The 19527-nt window shown below is 63.3% G+C and overlaps 4 protein-coding genes across 6 annotated transcripts; 1 reads left to right on the forward strand and 3 right to left on the reverse strand.

Annotated features, from left to right (window-relative positions):
- Positions 1-58: 58 nt before the first annotated feature.
- On the reverse strand, positions 59-5527 carry GLB1L (galactosidase beta 1 like). Its single transcript, XM_074145199.1, has 16 exons — positions 5414-5527; positions 4788-4960; positions 4311-4461; positions 3998-4058; positions 3652-3746; positions 3092-3272; positions 2932-2990; positions 2605-2726; positions 2378-2418; positions 1955-2073; positions 1740-1814; positions 1572-1661; positions 1322-1435; positions 915-1046; positions 369-584; positions 59-294 (listed from the first exon to the last, which is right to left on the reverse strand). Exons 1-16 carry the CDS (start codon positions 5525-5527, stop codon positions 76-78), a joined length of 1962 nt encoding a protein of 653 aa, XP_074001300.1. The 3' UTR covers positions 59-75.
- An 816-nt stretch (positions 5528-6343) lies between these two features.
- On the forward strand, positions 6344-9011 carry STK16 (serine/threonine kinase 16). Of its 3 annotated transcripts, XM_074145336.1 has the most exons (7): positions 6344-6440; positions 7291-7510; positions 7593-7726; positions 7813-7933; positions 8014-8109; positions 8179-8300; positions 8390-9011. In XM_074145336.1, exons 1-7 carry the CDS (start codon positions 6355-6357, stop codon positions 8526-8528), a joined length of 918 nt encoding a protein of 305 aa, XP_074001437.1. In that variant the 5' UTR covers positions 6344-6354; the 3' UTR covers positions 8529-9011. The 3 variants fall into 3 exon arrangements, with proteins under 3 accessions (XP_074001437.1, XP_074001438.1, XP_074001439.1); XM_074145337.1 differs by lacking the exon at positions 8014-8109 and having other exon boundaries at positions 6355-6440; positions 8390-8528; XM_074145338.1 differs by lacking the exons at positions 7291-7510; positions 7593-7726 and having other exon boundaries at positions 6355-6440; positions 8390-8528.
- Positions 9012-9529: 518 nt separating this feature from the next.
- On the reverse strand, positions 9530-13961 carry LOC141463476 (tubulin alpha-5 chain). Its single transcript, XM_074145904.1, has 4 exons — positions 13827-13961; positions 11995-12217; positions 11337-11485; positions 9530-11127 (listed from the first exon to the last, which is right to left on the reverse strand). The coding sequence occupies exons 1-4, from the start codon at positions 13827-13829 to the stop codon at positions 10156-10158; spliced, it is 1347 nt and encodes a 448-aa protein (XP_074002005.1). The 5' UTR covers positions 13830-13961; the 3' UTR covers positions 9530-10155.
- A 1592-nt stretch (positions 13962-15553) lies between these two features.
- LOC141462733 (tubulin alpha-5 chain-like) lies at positions 15554-17308 on the reverse strand. The gene is made up of 3 exons (XM_074144711.1): positions 17092-17308; positions 16803-16951; positions 15554-16619 (listed from the first exon to the last, which is right to left on the reverse strand). Exons 1-3 carry the CDS (start codon positions 17270-17272, stop codon positions 15648-15650), a joined length of 1302 nt encoding a protein of 433 aa, XP_074000812.1. The 5' UTR covers positions 17273-17308; the 3' UTR covers positions 15554-15647.
- Between the last annotated feature and the right edge of the window lie 2219 nt (positions 17309-19527).

The raw sequence follows: 19527 nt of genomic DNA on the forward strand, positions 1-19527 counted from the left end.
GCCCCTGTGCTTCACCAGCCCTTCACCTGCCACCTCCCCAGCAAGAAGCGATGCCGGTGCCCCCCAGCTCTGCGTTTATTCTGTGGCTGCGGTGCTGCCGCTGAGGGTCCTGTTGAAAAGGGGTTGGTCGAGAAAGAGCAGGAAGGGGGCGGGGGGTGCCCCCTCCAGCTCCAGCACTGTGATGTTGTTGGGGCGGCCAACATGCAGCACCGAGCTCGGCACAAAGAGGGTCTGCTGGGGCCCTTGAGGGGGCCAGTACCGGCCCAGATTGAAGCCGTTTATCCACAGCTGGCCCTGGAAGATGGAGATGGGATTGAGCTCTGCCCCTCTCCACCCTCACCCCCTCTCCTGGCTACGCACCACCTTACCTTGGTCCAACCTGGGAACTTCACGAAGGTGTCCCAGGCGATGCCAGGGGTCTCTAAGGTCCCAGTGTAGAAGGCTGGCCCTGCTGTGCCCCTGCTGCTTGATTTCGGCAGGGCAGTAGGGGGCCAGCCCTGCTGGATGGCCCTGTCTATGGCTAGGGGGTAGATGAGCCAGTTGCTGAGAGGGCTGGAGTCCAAGGAGAGGTTCCCCAGCAAGCCCTGAGATGGAGCAGGAGGGAAAATGAGGCAGCAGTGGGACGCTTAGCTTCCCCAGGGCACATCACCCTCACAGCAGTAGAGGTGGGGTGGGATGGGATCCCCTCTGAGGGTCTGTCCTGTCCTGGCTGCTGTGGCAGCGCAATTGGGAGAGAGGGGCACTGATCTCACAGCCTTATCCTGGTCCTGCCAGGTTTGCTAGGGGACAGTGTGAGATTGGCCCCGGGAGCAGGTCTGGGGGTGGCCCCACCGCAGCTGGGGTCTGTTGTGGGTGGCAGGAGAGGGGGTGTTTGGCCAGGCCATCTCTGGAGCCCTGGGGCCCTCTCCCCTCACCTTGAAGTCACTGATGTTGGCCCCGAAGCTGATCCTGCCCATGTTCTCCAGGAGCACGTCCAGAGTGTCTCCTTCCTTGCCTGTCACATGCAGCGTTGTCTGCCCATCCCGCTCCAGCGTCCCCTGGTACTCCTGCAGCCACAGGGTCAGATCCCCCTGTCCGGAATGCTGCCGGCAGCCTGCCAGCATAGCATTCCCCAGCCTGCCCCACCAGAGCCCACCCAGGCCTGCCCTCTGCCCCCCAAAAGGGGCAAATTCGGGCCAGAGGGCTGCTCCACAAGGGCTCAGTGTGGCTCTCGGCACCCGGGCTGTCCCCCAGATCCTGGCATGGCATGGCCCCGCTGCTGGCAGGTCCCACAGCCCTCCCAAGCGTTGGACCAGGGATGGGTGTGCTCCCGCAGCCTCACCTGCTGCAGCATCACGTAGCCACGGTCGCAGACACTGTGGGGAGGAGCTCCCAGCGTGGCTGGGTCCAGAACGTCCCGGGGCAGCCGTGTGCGGTACAGCACAAAGCCATGGGCCTGTGGGACGCAGCGAGTGGCACAGAAAGGGGACCAGCACACGCAGGGCTGGTGATGAGCTCTGCTCCTCCACCCTGGAGCCAGGGCAGGGTACATAAGCCTAGGAGCGTCTCCCCCACTACACCCAGCCCCTCACCTGCTTTATGGCCTCAAAGGTGAGGGGGAACTGGCTCTGGATGGGCCCGGAGGGGCACAACACATCCAAGACATCCAGGAGGTTGGCATGCTGCAAAGAGAGGGATGGGCACAGGGCAGCTGGGCAGTGCCAGGCAGGGGCAGCAGAGACCCCAGGGCAGGCACTCACCTTCTGCAGGGCCACCCTGCCGTAGGCGTACTTGGGGGTGGCAGGTGGCATCGGACCGACTGGCAGGGGCTGGAACTGAACAGCAAACTGTCAGCTGCCCCCCGGAACAAGCAGGGAGATGTCCCCTGACCTGCCACATCCCTCTGTGTCCCCCTCTTCCCTGGGTCAGGCAGCAAGGCCCGGTACTGTCCCCTTCCCCCTGCCAGGCTCAGCACCTTGCTGATCACCGTGCGGATGGCAAACAGCTTCTCGGTGGGGTCTCCCGCCTCCGAGAGGGGGGCATCATAGTCGTAGCTGGTGGTCACTGGTTTGTACTTGTCCTTGAAGTCAGCACCTGGCCGGTGAAGGGATGGGAGCTGGAGGAAAGAGCTCTGGCAGAGCCCAGGGCATGGAACCCAGCTCCAGGCTGACTGCAATGCAATGGGGGGGGTATGACCCAGAACTGAGACCCCCTGCCTGGGGAGAAAAGGATTCCCTCGGGGCGGGGGAGAAGCTTGGGTTCAGGGGGCCCTTGGCGTATGTGTCAGCCTGTGCTGTGGGACAGAACAGGAGCCTGAAGCAGGCTCCTCGGGGATGGCCATGGAAAGACCCCCAGCCCTGCAGTGTGTCCCCCTTCCCCAGGACAGGGCCCTACTCACCGCTCCAGTAGGCAAAGTTCGTTCCCCCATGGAACATGTACCTACGGGACACCCCAGAGAGCCCTGTCAGCACCCCCACAAACCTGGCAGGGGCTTCACCAGGCTCTGCCCCCTCGGGATGAAGGCGAGCGGTGATGCCCACTCCAATGCTAGCAGATGGAAGGGCATCGTCCTCTTCCCCCCCCCCCCACTCCCCAGGCTGTGCCCCCTGCCATCTGACTACTTGCATGTTGACGCTGGCTCCCAGCTGCAGCATGTCCTCCAGCCCCTGGGCCACCCGTGCTGAGCTGGTGCTGGCGTGAGCTTCCCCCCAGTAGTCCAGCCAGCCTGTGTAGTACTCGGAGTTCACCTGGGGGAGAAAGTGACACTCAGGAGAGTCACCTGCGTGGAGCTGGGGCTCCTGGCACCTCTCTGTCAGCCACATCCCCTCAGCTCACCTGCAGCCTGGCCCGGCACCCCTCTTTACCTTCCCCTCCCCCCTCTCCCCCCAGCCCCTCTGCCTGCCCAAAGCCATCACGGGTCGTTTCCCCCCACGGTGCCCATCCCAAGCTCACCAGGGGCCCCTTTGGCTCCACCCGGCGCTGGGCACCAAATGCCTCCGTCACATTGGAGTCTGCAGAGGTGGTGGGAGGGAGGTTGGAGCAGGATGGAGCTGGGACCCCCATCCCCTCTCCTCCTCCTCCTCCTTGTCTTCGTCTTCCTCCATAGGGGTACCTGGCCCGAAGTCGATGGTGGCGTAGAGCCCCTGCAGCGTGCCGCAGCGCAGCTCCCATGCCTGCGTGCCGTCGGTGGTGAAGAGCAGCACCTCTGTCCCCAGCAGCGCCCGGAAGGAGCCCAGCAGGTGCCGCAGGTACTCGTAGTCGCAGGCGTAGTAGCTCCCGTATTCGTTCTCCACCTGCGAGCAGGGCAGGGGCCAGCACCCAGCATGCACAACACAGCCAGGTCCCGCTGCACACTGGGATGAGCACCCAGCTCCTCACTTCCCTCCTGATGTCATTACATGTCGTGACAGCCCCCAGGTGCATCCCAAGACTGACCTTCCAGCCCCACTATGACCCCCAGCTCTGCCAGCGCCCCTCAAACCACAACCAGAGTGGTGGCAGGTACCCCAGAGTCCCAGCCCTTGGATCTAAACCCAGGTCCAGAGGTGGGAAGGGATTTATCTAATAGCTGTGCCGGATGAGGGCATGGTGTAGGGGGTACAGGTGGCTTTTTGGGGCATGTCCAAAGGTGACCCAGAGCAGGGGAGGGGGGCAGGTCCCACAGCACCCTACCTGCACACTGATAATGTTCCCCCCATGCTGGTACAGCCGTGGCTTGATCTTGGGTAGCAGGACATGGAGCCAGGAGTCCACGGCTACCAGGTAGGCTGGGGAGAGAGAGGGCAGCTCAGCCTGGCTGCAGCATCCACCCCAGCCAACCCACAGCCAGCCCTGACCGGAGGATGGAGGAGATGGGGCAGCGCTGAGCACGATGAGGAACTCCAAAAAGATGGAGATGGAGAAGAGGATGGGAGAGACCATGCAACAGGGCTGCCAGGTACATGGAGAGAGACTGGTGTGCCAGGGCTGGCACCAGGCTGCAAGGACATGGTGGCCAGAGCCCCACGCTGAGTCTCACCAGGGTCGGAGGAGCGCAGGACGATGTCTGGTTTCCACAGCAGCCAGGCAGGCAGGCCACCCTGGAAAAACAGGCACAGCAGAGGTGGGGGCAGAGACACCGTTCAGCAGCCCGGGCTGGCACACAGCCGAAACACGGCCAGCGCAGTACTAATGCTCGGTGCCAGGGTGGCACATGCCCCATGAGGCAGCAGCCTGGGGATGGCTGGCATGGCACCAGGGTCAGCATGCCAGCCACAAGTGCCAACCCCACTGTGCCCTTCCCGGGCCACCCGTCACCCCTCCATGCCGGGCCCGGGGGGGGTGGGGCTCACCATCTCCCACTCTGCACAGATGTAGGGCCCTGGCCGCAGGATCACCAGAAGCCCCAGCTCGGCTGTCAGGTCCAGGAAGGCTTCCACATCCCGGTCCCCAGCAAAGTCATAAACCCCCGGCAGTGGCTCGTGGTAGTTCCAGGGGATGTAGCTGGGGTGAGAGGGGAGATCAGCGTGTGGGGGCTAAGGGCACCCCGGCACGGCTGGGAACCATCCCACAGGCTGGTCCCTCTACTCCTGGGAACTGGCCTCCAGCCTGGGCTGAGGATGGCAACTGGGTTTTGACTGGGACTAGCCCAGGCTCATGTTTGTGTTTGGCAGGGCCATACTGGGGGTCCCAGTCAGCCTAGTGCAAGGGCTGGTCCCCGCTCCCTGTGCTCTGACAACACCCTTGGCTCTGCTGCAGGGACACCAGAGCCCCCCAGGGGCCATAGTGGCTGTGGGCTGTGTGCCATCAGGGCTGTCCCTGCCACTTACACCTGCACAGCGCTGAGCCCACTCATGTACATCTTGAGGAGCCGGTCCCTCCAGGCAGGGCGCGGGATGCGGGCGTAGTGGATGCTGCCCGAGATGTAGCGGAAAGGGGCACCATCCTTACGGAAGCAGTCATCCTCGTAATCCAGCTGGAAGGAGCGTGCCGGGGGGGAGGCCTGCAGGAGAGGGGCAGTGACGGGTATCTGCAGACCCTCCCCAAGCCCAGCTGCCACCTCACATGCTCCCTGGGACAGGGACTGATGAGGGAGGGTCCCCCCGGGGGGACCCTCCCCATCCTCAGTGCAGGGATAAGGCAGGTACCATCTTGTCCTGGGAGAGCACAAGGGACAAGCAGGGAGCCATTTGCAGCGCTTGATGCCCCCTTTCACTAATCAAACACCCTGCGGCTAAGCTGGTGGCATTTTGGGGGACGGGCACTGCTGGGGACGGGAGCTGGGAGACCAAGTGGGACATTGAGGCGGAACGTGGAATGCAGCTGAAGGGAACCGTAGCAGGAAGAGCAGGGACAGGGGGGAGGAAAGCAAGGCAGATCCCGGAGCCGTCCCACCGGACCCTTCGCAGCTCAGCACCGCGCACTTCCCCCCGACTTCCCACCCGTGTTTGCTCACCTGCGTGTGCAGGAGCCCCGCCGCCAGCAGCAGGGCGAGAGCCGGCAGCCCCATCCTCCCTGGGCGCTCGGCAAGCCCGGGACGGCGGACAAAGGGGGACGTGCAAACCACCATCACATGAGCCTTCTCCACCAGCGCCAGGCACTTCCTCCAGCTCCTAAGTGCAGGCAGCTGGAACAGCGGCGGGGGGGAGCATGGGATAGAGGGTAGCTCTCCCGCCCCCCGCCCGTGTACCGCTCCCCTCAAAGCCCACCCAGCAGGGGACGCAGGCAGCACACCACCCCCCGAACCACCTCCAGCCAGCGGACACATCCCCGGTGTCCCCCGGGGTGGCGGGCGACACACATGAAGGGATAAGGAGCCTCATAGAAGTGTCACCACCAGAGAAAACACCTTCGAGGAAACTCAGCCCACTTGTTTCATCAGAGGGGGGGTGATGGGACACCCCGGTTATAGCTCCAGAGGGGGGGTGCTGCTGCTGCTGGCTGAAGGAAGGGAAAACGTCCTAGTACCGAGAGCTGGAGCCTGGTAACAGAGCGGGTGACAAGGGTGTCGCAGGGCAGTGCGAGGGCTTGATGCTCTCGGGGACGAGCCCTGCTGAGGTGGCGTCGCCACTTCTGTCCCCTGCACCGCCGACCTGCCCTCCGGGGCGACCTGCTCACCGGGGCCAGCTCCGGGGACCGCCGGGGCTGCGGGCTGCCGCTGCCACCGCTGGCAGCCGGGAGGTGCCACCGCGCCGGCGACACAACGTTCCACCCTTGTCACAATGCGGGGCGAGCCCGGGGCTGCCACCCGCAGCCCTCCCGTCCAGCGGAGGGACTCCGAGATTCCGGCCGCGGCGGCATCTGGGACCGGGAAGGCTGCAGCGCTCCGCCCGATGGGTGACGTGGCGGGTGACGCAACAGGTGACGCGCGGCGGCGGGCGATGACGGGAGCGGGCGATGGGGCAGGCGCTGTGCGTCTGCTCTCGCGGCACCATCAGCCTGGGGGGCGTGCGGTACCTCCTGCTCCACCGCCTGGCAGAGGGGTCCGCAGCGGGGCTGGGGCACGGGGAGGGGGGGGGGTCGGGCATGGGGGGGGTGCTCGGGTATTGGGGACTACTCGGGCATGGGGGGGGACGCTCGGGCATGAGGGGGCTGCTCGGGCATGGGGGGGGTATTCCGGCATGGGGGGGTTACTCCGGCATGGGGGGATGCTCGGGCATGGGATTGTACTTGTGCATGGTGGGGAAGCGCGGGCATGGGGGGGGGATGCTTGTGCATGAGGGGGATACTTGGGCATGGGGGGGATGCTCGAGCGTGGGGGGGATGCTCGGGCATGGGGGGAATGCTTAGGCATGGGGGGAGTGCTCAAGCATGGGGCTGATGCTTGTGCATGAGGGGGATGCTCGGGCATGGGGGGGATGCTCTGGTGTAGGGGATGCTCAGGGTTGTGTGGGATACTTGGGCTTGAACACAGGCGGTGTCTGGGCATGGGGGAGATACTTGGGCATGGTGTGGGGAGATGCTTGAGCATAGGAGGTGCTTGTGCATGGTGGAAGGTTCTTATGCTGGGTGGCAGGGGTCAGTCATGCCCAGGAGTGCGTGCTTGGACCCATGGGAGTGGGGGTGATTGGGGCAGTGGGGTTGTTCATGCAAAGGGGGGACACTCAGTGATGTCCACCCCCACAGGGATCTCAAGCTTTGGGTTTCTGGCAGGTGCCTCCAAAGGTGGGAGGAACACTCATCCCCGGGGGGTTCCCAAAGAGAGGGGTGCAGGCACCCTCTGCCTTCTGCCCCCCTCTCTTGGGTGCTCACAGCTGAGGCTGGGCACAAGGCCCTGATGTGGGTGCTGCAGCAGTGGGACATCCAGCCCACACCACACTTGGCTCCTTGCAGGGGCTTCAGCTACGTGGACCTGGTAGAGGGGCTGCGGGACGGGCGCTTCTACGCCCTGAAACGCATCCTGTGCCATGACAAGGAGGACCGCCAGGCTGCCCTGCATGAGGTGGAGATGCACAGCCTCTTCGACCACCCCAACATCCTGCGCCTGGTGGCCCATTGCATGGTGGAGAAGGGTGCCAAGCATGAAGCCTGGCTCCTCCTGCCCTACGTGAAGGTGAGGGGGGCTCCCCTGGCCACCCCCGGCCCCTTGCTGCTGGGAGGAGTGGCGGTGGTGACCAGCTGCTTGTGTTTGCCAGGGAGGGACCCTCTGGAGAGAGGTGGAAGCACTGAGAGAGAAAGGGACCTTCATGCCAGAGCAGCGGATCCTTCTTATCCTCCATGGCATCTGCCGTGGGCTGCAAGCCATCCACAGCAAGGGCTACGCGCACAGGTGCGGGGCTGGCAGCCCCAGTTGGAGGTGGCAGGGAGGGGGTTGCAGAGGTCCCAGTGGGCACTCAGTGATGTCCATCCCCGCAGGGACCTCAAGCCTACCAATGTGCTGCTGGATGAGGATGACCGGCCTGTGCTGATGGACCTGGGCTCCATGAACAAAGCTCGCATCGAAGTCAATAGCTCTCGGAAGGCCACGGCCGTGCAGGTGGGTGTCCTGGGACATCACCCCACCAGCTCATCCCTTCCCTGACCCCTTCATCCCTACCCTCACCCTCCTCTCTGCAGGACTGGGCTGCCCAGCGCTGCACCATCTCCTACCGTGCCCCCGAGCTCTTCACAGTGCCCAGCCAGTGTGTCATAGATGAGCGTACAGATATCTGGGTAAGGATCTGCCCCCTCAGTCCCCATCCCACCGCCGCAGGGCTGCCCTGACCTCCCCCTACATTCCAGTCCCTAGGCTGCGTGCTGTACTGCATGATGTTTGGGGAGGGCCCCTACGACGCCATCTTCCAGAAGGGCGACAGTGTGGCTCTGGCAGTGCAGAACCCCATCGTGGTGCCCCCCACAACCAGGTGAGGGGCTGGGGAGGGTGACCCTTGCTCCCAGGCAGCCCCATGCACTGGGCACCATGCAGACCCCCCCTTCGCTGTCTTTACTCCAGGTACTCGGCTGCCTTGCAGAACCTGCTCTCCTCCATGATGACGCTGGACCCCCAGGAGCGACCCAACATAAATGATGTCCTCCACCAGCTGGAGGGGCTGCAGCCAGCACCAGCAGGCCAGGACACCACACAGATCTGAGCCCATCCCACCCGACAGCGGCGATGTGCCCCGAGGACAAGCCAGGGGAAAAGCAGCTGCCCTCATCCCTGCTCCACCGCGGAGCCCTTGCAGAGGGGATTGATGTGCTTGGGGGAGAGCTGCTGCTCTGTGCCGGAGGTGTGTTGGATTTGGAGTGGTCTGTGCCCTGGGTGCTGCTGCCTGGGACTTGGTCTGTGCCCCAGGACTGTGGACGTGTGACCTGCTGCTAAACACGGGGCCCTCGCTGGCAGCTGCCTCCCCTGGGGGCTGCAGAGGAGGAGGATGCTGTGGGGCCCTCCCCCCAGGTGATGGCAGCCACAGCCCCGTGGCTCTGTGCCCAGGAGGGATGTTCCTTCCTGGGGCGGAGCTGCAGTCTGGGTCCCGGTGTGGCGCTGGAGCCAGGTGGGGGGTCCCTGCACCCTCTCCGCCACGGCTCTCGGTGCCGATGTTGCCTTGCGTTTGGAGTAAAAGATGTTCTTGAGGAGGTGTGGACGTGTCCCTGTCTGCGGGGAGGGGGTCCCATCAGGGCAGAGGGAGAAGGGTCCAGGTCAAGCAGCCAAGCGTTGCCGGAGGGGAAGGCAGTGGAAGGCAGCCACAGCAGGGCAGCACAGCCGGACCATAAGCAATAAGCAGGGAAAGTTAATCCCCGGCCCCAGCCACGCTCCTGATGGGGGTTAACACAACTCTGCAACCGGAGCCAGGCACTGCTGTTTGGAGCCTCCGGGGCTGGGCACTGCGGGAAGGGGCTCAGCACAGCGCAGGCAGGCGGAGGCAGGAGTACAGGCAGGAGTTCTTCGCTACCCAAGGAGAGGGAGGTGGGTGCCCAGGCTGGGGAGCTATCAGAGCTTGAGAGGCAAGGGCAGCAGCCCTGCTCTGGTGGGGGTGAGCGGAGCCTGGGGACAGCCCAACCACCCTGGGCTGGAGAGGCTCACTGGGACACGCAGCAGTTGGGCTGCTGGGGCCAGGGGGGAGGGTAAAAAAGAGATGCAGACAAACAGTTTCACAGGGAGCATTCCCCTCCTTTAATCCTCTCACCACAACACAGCAGAAAAGCAGCCGCGGGGGTTCACGTCACGCTGGATGCCCTTGCAGGATGCACTGCAGAGCCGTGCATGCCCCTTGTCCCCCACGCTGTGGCCACCGGGACAGGGGTGCCAGGCTGCTCCAGAGCTTTAACCACTCAGAGATGAGCCCACCTACCCTCTGGCTGCACACAGGGAGAAGTCCCAGCAGCTATGGATTTCTTCCTGCTCAGCTTAAATCTGCTCCCTTGGGCTCCAGGATACAACACGTGGCCAGATACTATGGGGCCATATACCACACGAGGAAGCGGTAACCACCCCTGGCTGGAGCAGCAAGTGGGGTGGGATGTGTGCCACAGCCCCGAGGAATGGACCCAGGGGCTCTTACCTGCACGGGGAGCAAGCTGGAGCTGGTGCAGAGCGCTGGGAGGAAGCATAGCAGCACCAGCAGCAGAGCTGAAGCACTCACCACACACCTGACCTGGCAAGAAACCAATACAGCTGGGGGGTTACTGGGAGACACAGAGGCTCTGAAATGGTTTATTGCAAAGGGTTTCTGCAGGTAACACGGGGAAGGAGCACGGTCCTTTTTGGCAGGGGCTTCTTTACTCCTCGCCCTCCTCTTCGTCCTCATAGGAGTCCAGGCCCACCTCCTCGTAATCCTTCTCCAGAGCGGCCATGTCTTCCCGTGCCTCGGAGAACTCCCCTTCCTCCATGCCCTCGCCCACGTACCAGTGCACAAAGGCTCGCTTGGCGTACATCAGGTCAAACTTGTGGTCCAGGCGAGCCCAGGCCTCGGCGATGGCCGTGGTGTTGCTCAGCATGCAGACGGCGCGCTGCACCTTGGCCAGGTCCCCCCCTGGCACCACTGTGGGTGGCTGGTAGTTGATGCCCACCTTGAAGCCCGTGGGGCACCAGTCCACAAACTGGATGCTGCGCTTGGTCTTGATGGTGGCGATGGCAGCGTTGACGTCCTTGGGCACCACGTCCCCACGGTACAGCAGGCAGCAGGCCATGTACTTGCCGTGGCGAGGGTCACACTTCACCATCTGGTTGGCTGGCTCAAAGCAGGAGTTGGTGATCTCAGCCACCGACAGTTGCTCGTGATAAGCCTTCTCTGCGGAGATGACGGGTGCGTAGGTGGCCAGGGGGAAGTGGATGCGAGGATAGGGCACGAGGTTGGTCTGGAACTCAGTCAGATCAACATTCAGAGCCCCATCGAACCGCAGCGATGCTGTGATGGATGAGACGATCTGGCTGATGAGTCTGTTCAAGTTGGTGTAGGTTGGGCGCTCAATATCCAGGTTTCTGCGGCAGATGTCGTAGATGGCCTCATTGTCCACCATAAAGGCACAGTCCGAGTGCTCCAGGGTGGTGTGTGTGGTGAGGATGGAGTTGTAGGGCTCCACCACGGCAGTGGAGACCTGTGGTGCGGGATAGATGGAGAACTCCAGCTTGGACTTCTTGCCATAGTCAACGGAGAGCCGCTCCATCAACAGGGAGGTGAATCCAGAGCCGGTGCCACCTCCAAAGCTGTGAAACACAAGGAAGCCCTGGAGTCCTGTGCACTGGTCAGCCTGCAAAGAGAGACACATGAGATTGCTCTGAGATGGTCTTCTTTGTGAACATCTGACTGCTCAGAAGTCTTTCGGGTCTTGGTCCATCTCTACCAAGGGCAACTGCAGAGCCCTCCCAGGGCACAGCAGGTCTTGCAGTGTGCTCTGTTCCCCAGAGGAATGCTGTTGCCCAGCCCAGGGGGACACATCCCCCCTCTGTGGTCACCTACCAGCTTCCGGATCCTGTCCAGCACTTGATCGATGATCTCTTTGCCGATGGTGTAGTGTCCACGGGCGTAGTTGTTGGCAGCATCCTCCTTGCCAGTGATCAGCTGCTCGGGATGGAAGAGCTGGCGGTAGATTCCAGCCCGGACCTCGTCTAGGAGAGATCAGGGGAGGGTTCAGCCCGGTGCAGGCAGTTGGTCTGAGCTGGCTGTCAAGCAGCCAAGAGGGTGCAAGCACCCATCCCTCACCCTCCTCTCAGCTCCGCCTGCTGGGGACGCGGCCAAGAGTGACACACGTCAGCAGGGCCACCACCAGCATCAGGTTTCTCTGGCAGAAGGAGGTGGCTGCCACCTCCCTGCACAGCTTCTCCCACCCATCGGGGCTGCCTGTCCCCAGCAGCGTGCAGTGCAGCGGCACAGCGGGAGCTGCCATGCCGGTTGGGCTGGTTTCTCTCTGTGCACATGTGGTAGCGGAGACTCACAGCACAGCTGCCTCTAGGACACTTCAGGGACAAAAGCTAGTGCTCAAGTTAGTGGCTTCTCCTGGGGAAAGGAGGGCCCTCAGGCTGGATCCAGTGCGGGATACTGCCAGCAGAAAACCAGGACCAGTCACCTGCTACCCACTCGGGGGTGCACCCCAGGCCATGCAAACTCCAGCACTCACCAATCACAGTGGGCTCCAGGTCCACAAAGATAGCCCGTGGGACATGCTTCCCAGCCCCGGTCTCGCAGAAGAAGGTGGTGAAGGAGTCATCCCCTCCACCGATGGTTTTGTCGCTGGGCATCTGCCCGTCGGGCTGGATGCCGTGCTCCAGGCAGTACAGCTCCCAGCAGGTGTTGCCCATCTGGACGCCGGCCTGGCCGACATGGACGGAGATGCACTCGCGCTGGGGAGGGAGAGGCAGGGTCAGATCCTGGCACAGCTCTGTCCTGCCTGCTCCAGTGCCACACAGCCACCCGCACGGGACCTGCTCTGGCCAGTGGTCCCAGGGAGCACATTTTCCTTTGGATGACCTCCTGTGTGCCCCTGAGGGACTCCACATGGCAGTCATTGCCCTCGGCCATGCACAGGCACCGTGCTGGTTTGGGAGCCAGCTCTGGTGTCCTTCCTGCCCAGTGCTCATTGAGGGCCACCAGCCCCATGGTCTCTGCTCAGGGTTGTCCTCCAGCAGTGTGGGGAGCAGAGCCTGGCCCAGCTTCCCTGCCCCAGCCACCCTGCCAGGCTCCCCCGGCAGCCTTAGCCCCTTCCCCATGCCACAGCAGCCAGGCAAGGTGCTGAGCTGACCTGGGCACAAGCTTAACCCACGAGGTGCAGCCAGCACAGGGGAACCCCCCTGCTCGCTGCTCCAGAGCCTGGCAAACTCTCAGCCTCTGGGGTGAGGGGCCTTGGGGATGCAGGGGCTGTGGGTGGCAGCCAGGAGAGGGCTGGCAGTGAAGCCCACCAGTCTCTGAGGTAGCACAGAGACTCCCCGGGCTATGCAGTTCCAACCCTGTGCCGCAAAACCCAGGTGGGCAGAAGTGCCAGGGAACAGGCTTTGAGCTGGAGATATGCCTCCTGCGCTCTCATCCTGCAGGTGCAGGCCTGTTCTGCTACCCCTGGCATCCCTCCTCCACTAGCCCCAGCATCCTTGGTCCCTTGTCCCTGGCATCCCTCCTCTGTTACCCCTAGCATCCCCGCTCCCCGGGGGTGGGACACCGCAACTCAGCCTGGGGATCCTGGGGCTCCTCACTCCCATGCTCCCCAACCAAGCCGCAATGGGGACTGTGCCCCGGTCCAGTGCCGGGGGTGGGAGGGTCACAAGGACTCCTGCCTCCTCCGGGAGGGCCGGGGCAGCCCCAGGCTGCCGGGAGGGAGGGATGCCCGGGGCAGGGTCCCCGGCAGAGCCGGGTCAGCGCGGCGGCGGGCGGGGCGCTGAGCTGCGACTCCTGGCACGTCCCCGTCCCCCTCCCGTGCCGCTAAATATAGCCCCGGCCCCAACCGAGGGCAGCGGGGACTGCCCGGTTTGGATAGCCGTCCCGGCCCCCTCCGCCCCTGCCAGACCCCCGCGGGACGGGACACGGGACCCCCGCGCCCGCTTCCCACCGTCAGACCCGACGGGGCGCCCGTTGCCGCGGGGGGATCCCCGCCGAGCGCCCGGCTCCGGCCTCCGGTGCCCGGCGGCGCCTCCACCCCCGGCAGCTGTTCCCGTCCGTCCGCGGCCACCGTTCCCCACCGGAGGGGTCACCCCGCTCCATCCCCAGTGGCCCCCCCGCGCTGCGGCAGCGGAGGGACACAGGCTCCCCCGGACCGGTGGCGGCGGGGGGAAGAGGAGGGCAGAAGCGGCGGGGGGGCACGGATGCCCCCCCTGGGCAGGGGCCGGTGGGGCTGCCCAAGGTCACGGTGGGGAGAGAGGGGGCGCATCGCGGCGGCTCCGCCGTGCCCGGTCCTCTGGGGGGGGTGGCGGTCGCCCTCCCTGCTGCCGTGCCCGCTGCCCCCGCCGCCCGGTCCGCACTCACCATGCTGCGGCTGGGGGGGGGTTCCGGGCTCTCCCGACGGCTCGGTGCAACGGGGCTCGGCGGGGAGCTGCGGCTGCTGCAATCCCCTCCGCAGCGCCCTCTTATAGGTGGGAGGGGCCTGCTGCCGTCACGCCCCTTCATTTGGGTACATTTGCATGTGGGGCGGGAGTACCCACTTCGTGGGGCAGCGGGAGTCTGCCTGGGCGCCTTCTCGGCTGCGGAGGCACCCTAAGGTGCAGGGGCCGGGGCTGCTCTCCCTCCTCTGCCGGGAGGGAAGCAGGGGCATCCAGCCAGGCTGCGGGCAGGAGGTCTGGGCTCCAGCCAGCTCTCAAGGGGTGCAGGCGGCGCTCAGGCAGAGCAGGTACAGCAGCTCCTACCCTGCTCTGCCACCAGCTCCCCCGCACTGCAGGCCCCCTGGGATCTAGGGACACCCCAAGGCCACCTGGGCCTCTAGAGCAGGAGAAAAGAGGAGAAACGCGTCGGAGAAGAGGGTGCCTCCAAACCTCCCTTTGCCATCAGCACTTTGGGAGCCCCTGGCCAAGGGCTGCCCTTCCCTCCCGCTGGGGACAGGCAGGCAATGCCCTGCCTCCGTGAGACTGCAGATCAGCATGACAAATCTGGGCTGGGTGGCTGGCCCAGCTGCAAAAAAAAAAAAAAAAAAAAGGGTCATTGCAGTCTGTTTGCTGTTAATGACTTGTGACTGCGCTCCAAGGAGCCCCTCCGTTTGAGGCACAGCTAGCACAGCCTACCCCATCGGTGCCAGGGCTGGTCCTGCTGCCGAGGACACACGGACCACCAGCCTGGCTGCTGGCTGGGGGCAAAACAGAGCCCAGCACCCCAGCCTCGCACACTGTGCAGCAAGGAGAGGGCTCTGTCCTTGCTGCCAGGGCATGGGCTCTCACAGCTATCCCTGCCCATGGGGACGGGGGCTCTGCTGCCCAGGACCATGCCAGGAGAATCTGCTGTGTCCCTCTGCAGCAGGGTCCAGATCAGAGATGCGCTATAATATTTAAGAAAAAAGGAACAGGACACAATTCCAACTCCTATGTTCTTCTGGCAGCAGAGTCGGGTCTCTCTGAAGGCACAGGATGAAAGTATCTCTGCAGTGGGATCAGAGCAGTGCCCGGCATGAGGGGCAGGGACTCCTGCCCTGGGGCAGCAGCAGACACTGCTCAGTCTGAGCCCAGGGCTCTGGTCACGGGCACGGGGAGCAGCACCAGGTGCCCTGCGCAGTGGGACGAGCCTCTGGCTGTGCTCCAGGAATCGGTGCAGCCTGGTGCTGGCTCACACTTTCCCCTCCAGCTGACACGGGTGCATGCCGGGAGGAGGAGGGCAGGGGAGGACAGACCCCGTGGGTCAATACAGCTGGAGCATTAGTGTTAAGCAGGGAAAATTAATCTCTGGACCCGGCGTGCTGGATAATGGGTAACAGAAATCTCCCGTTTGCAGCTGGAGCTGATGTTTGGACTCCTCGCTGCTGAGGAGGGCAGGAAGAGGGCTCAGCACACAGCCAACGGAGAACGTGAGCTGGGGCAGGCAGCGTGGGGCCCTGTGCCCCAGAGAATGGCAGAGCACCAGCAGGGACAGGCAGGGAGCAGGCAGAGGTGCTTGCAGATGGTGGAGCCCATGCCCACATGTGCTAGAAGGAAGCAGGGCAGCACCAGCAGCAGAGCTGAAGCACTCACCACACACCTGACCTGGCAAGAAACCAATACAGCTGGGGGGTTACTGGGAGACACAGAGGCTCTGAAATGGTTTATTGCAAAGGGTTTCTGCAGGTAACACGGGGAAGGAGCACGGTCCTTTTTGGCAGGGGCTTCTTTACTCCTCGCCCTCCTCTTCGTCCTCATAGGAGTCCAGGCCCACCTCCTCGTAATCCTTCTCCAGAGCGGCCATGTCTTCCCGTGCCTCGGAGAACTCCCCTTCCTCCATGCCCTCGCCCACGTACCAGTGCACGAAGGCTCGCTTGGCGTACATCAGGTCAAACTTGTGGTCCAGGCGAGCCCAGGCCTCGGCGATGGCCGTGGTGTTGCTCAGCATGCAGACGGCGCGCTGCACCTTGGCCAGGTCTCCCCCCGGCACCACTGTGGGTGGCTGGTAGTTGATGCCCACCTTGAAGCCCGTGGGGCACCAGTCCACAAACTGGATGCTGCGCTTGGTCTTGATGGTGGCGATGGCAGCGTTGACGTCCTTGGGCACCACGTCCCCGCGGTACAGCAGGCAGCAGGCCATGTACTTGCCGTGGCGAGGGTCACACTTCACCATCTGGTTGGCTGGCTCAAAGCAGGAGTTGGTGATCTCAGACACTGATAGCTGCTCGTGATAAGCTCTCTCAGCTGAAACCACAGGAGCATAGGTGGCCAGGGGGAAGTGGATGCGAGGATAGGGCACGAGGTTGGTCTGGAACTCAGTCAGATCAACATTCAGAGCCCCATCGAACCGCAGCGATGCTGTAATGGATGAGACAACCTGGCTGATGAGTCTGTTCAAGTTGGTGTAGGTTGGGCGCTCAATATCCAGGTTTCTGCGGCAGATGTCGTAGATGGCCTCATTGTCCACCATAAAGGCACAGTCCGAATGTTCCAAGGTGCTGTGTGTGGTGAGGATGGAGTTGTAGGGCTCCACCACGGCAGTGGAGACCTGTGGTGCGGGATAGATGGAGAACTCCAGCTTGGACTTCTTGCCATAGTCAACGGAGAGCCGCTCCATCAACAGGGAGGTGAATCCAGAGCCGGTGCCACCTCCAAAGCTGCGAAACACAAGGAAGCCCTGGAGTCCTGTGCACTGGTCAGCCTGCAAAGAGAGACACATGAGATTCCTCCAAGCACTGACTTTGTTGGAGGGAAGATTCAGAGTTTTGCTTGGGCAGCCTCAAATCCCTTGCAGGGCACTGCAGGTCCTACCCCATGCTCCCGCCCCCAGCAGGGTGCTTGAGCCCAGCACAAGTAGACATGTTACCCCTCTGTGGTCACCTACCAGCTTCCGGATCCTGTCCAGCACTTGATCGATGATCTCTTTGCCAATGGTGTAGTGCCCACGGGCGTAGTTGTTGGCAGCATCCTCCTTGCCAGTGATCATCTGCTCAGGGTGGAAGAGCTGGCGGTAGACTCCTCCCCGAACCTCATCTAGGAGAGGTTAGCACAACATCAGAGATTTTCTATCTGGCCCTGGGGAAAGGTGGCAGGACCCACCCTATGGACTGTCCCACAGTGGGTCATTCCCAGAGATAGTGACCACTGTCACTGCCCAACTGAGGTGCACTTACCAATCACAGTGGGCTCCAGGTCCACAAAGATAGCCCGTGGGACATGCTTCCCAGCCCCGGTCTCACAGAAGAAGGTGGTGAAGGAGTCATCCCCTCCACCGATGGTTTTGTCGCTGGGCATCTGCCCGTCGGGCTGGATGCCGTGCTCCAGGCAGTACAGCTCCCAGCAGGTGTTGCCCATCTGGACGCCGGCCTGGCCGACATGGACGGAGATGCACTCGCGCTGGGGAGGGAGAGGCAGGGTCAAATCCCAGCTGGGACCACAAATACAATCGCTGTAGGTGGTGAGGGGCAGAGCCCAGGCCCTCATCAGCTTGTACCATCTGCTCTGCCCTATAATCTGGGTGCCTTGTGTCTCTCTCCCAAGTCTGGTGCTCTGCCTTCCGTCACTGCCCTGTCCACCGCAGGGGCCTGGGTAGAATGAGACCAGCCTTCTGGAGCCAGGGACACCAGGGCAGCACATTCCCTGGACTGCTCCCACCTACAGCCCTGGAAGCACCCAGTAAGCATCTTCTCCATTGCCTGAACACCCACTTGGCTGAATGGCTGGAACCCTGCAGCAGCTGCCACAGCCCCTGTTGCTATTCCAACAACAGGGGTGCAGGCTGTGAAGAGAGAGCATCACCCAGGCACTGGGAGCTGAGGAGGTGACGGCACTGAGGATGGGTGCCCAGCAAGGGGAGGGATTTGCAGCAGCGAGAGGTTGCCATGCTCTGAGGCTCAGCTTCCCTAAATTAGCTCTGGAGGAGGAGGAAGCGTGAGCTGCACTTCTTAACTGAATTGAAGGTCTGAGGCGGGAGGGTCCCCTAGCTCAGGGCTTCAAGAGCAGCCTCAGGTCCCTCAGGTGAAGCAAGGCTGAGGTGGGCTCTGCAGCCTCACCCCTTGCAGGTAAAGCATCCCAGAGGCCTCTCGACAAGAACCAAAATAGTCACTGCCTCAGCCCTGCTGTTGCCAAGGACTCGGATGCGTCATCAGGCACAACCGAGGCAGAGGATCATCCAAACCAAACCGGATTTCCAGAGCCACGGGTGCCCCGCTGTGAGTCAGCTGGCAGGAGGCTGGTGGAGCCAGCCATTTTGCACTCAGGAGCACGGCAGCAATTCCCCTCCGAGGAAGTTGCACGGGTCGCAGCAAGTCCCGGCTCTGGGCATCTAAGGTGCTTTCAGCGCTGAGGCATTTCAGAGGCGGCAGTGACAGCGAGGGATAACAGAAAAATAAGCCCTTGATACCCAGGGTGAGAGCCAGAAGTTCATCTCCCCACTTTTCCTGAAGCTGAGGTGCAAGGAGCAGAAAAGTGGCACCCCCTTGTCTTTCCCAGCAAGACCATAAAGGTTTTGTAACACAAGGAGCCAACAGTAAGTGCTGAGGAAGCTGCAGGATCCTCAGCAGAAGTGCTCGGCAAACACCGGTGCAGCTGCAAGCACCTCTGGATGATCACAAGAAAGAAGAGACAAGAAAGGGCTCCTCCTTGGCCAAGGACCTTGAGAATGAGGGTGGGGGCAGAGGGTTATGCTGATCGCCGAACCTCATCCTGCCAACACGCAGCAGCCAGGACTGGCTTTGTGGCACCCAGCGCTGACAGCAGGCTGGGCAGGGCCCAGCTGTACTGGGAAAGAAGCAGCGCTGGTCTCCAGCCAGCAGGCTCTGCCTTCTTCATGGCAAGGTCTGGCTCAGGAAGGGCAGGGAGCATGGTCCTGGGGGGCAGGAGGCAGGGTCCCTGGTCACCCTGGGGGTGGGATGCTCTCAGGAGCAGCCAGAGGGCTCGGGAGCCAGAGCTCACACAGGAGGACCATGGTGGCAGGGCAGCCCAGAGGCTCTCCCACAGTGATGCCCACCCGTGGGTTGGCCCCTGGCCAGCCTGAGGAGTGGGGCAATGGGTGAAGACACAGCTTGCTCCCGGGGCTCAGCTGTGGGTCTGCAGCCTGGGGTGGGGCTGGCAGACTGGTCACGCTCCCCCCAGCCGGAGATGTTACCACGGGAGATGGGCAGGAACCGTGGCTACTAAAAGGGAGGTGAGAGAGTCAGCCCAAACGCCAGTCTCCGCACACAGCAGGGTTTGGCTGGTGGCCTTCTTGCCTCGGACACGTCAGACGGGTGCAAGGGGATGCTCGAAGGAGGGAAGCTGCCGAGTGCCAGGGAGGGAGCAGCTCAGAAAAGGCTGAAGCCAGGCAGAGGCAGGGCAAGCACACCCCCACTCCCGCCGGCAGCTGCCCGCACCTCTGGGCTCCCAGAGGACACCCCCGGGAAGCTATGAGGGTCACAGCCGGCTCCGCCGGGGCTCCCCGTAGCTCCTGGGAGCCCCCGCGGGACCGGAGGGAGGGGGCAGCCCGGGTCCGGCACTCACCATGATGCTGCCGCTGCACGACCTGCCTCTTCCCCGGGGCTGCCGCAGCTCCACACGGCCGGGACGGCCGCGCCGCCGCCGCCTTATACCGG

The sequence above is a fragment of the Numenius arquata genome, chromosome 3 (genome assembly GCF_964106895.1).
Source record: "Numenius arquata chromosome 3, bNumArq3.hap1.1, whole genome shotgun sequence".
Lineage (NCBI taxonomy): Eukaryota > Metazoa > Chordata > Aves > Charadriiformes > Scolopacidae > Numenius > Numenius arquata.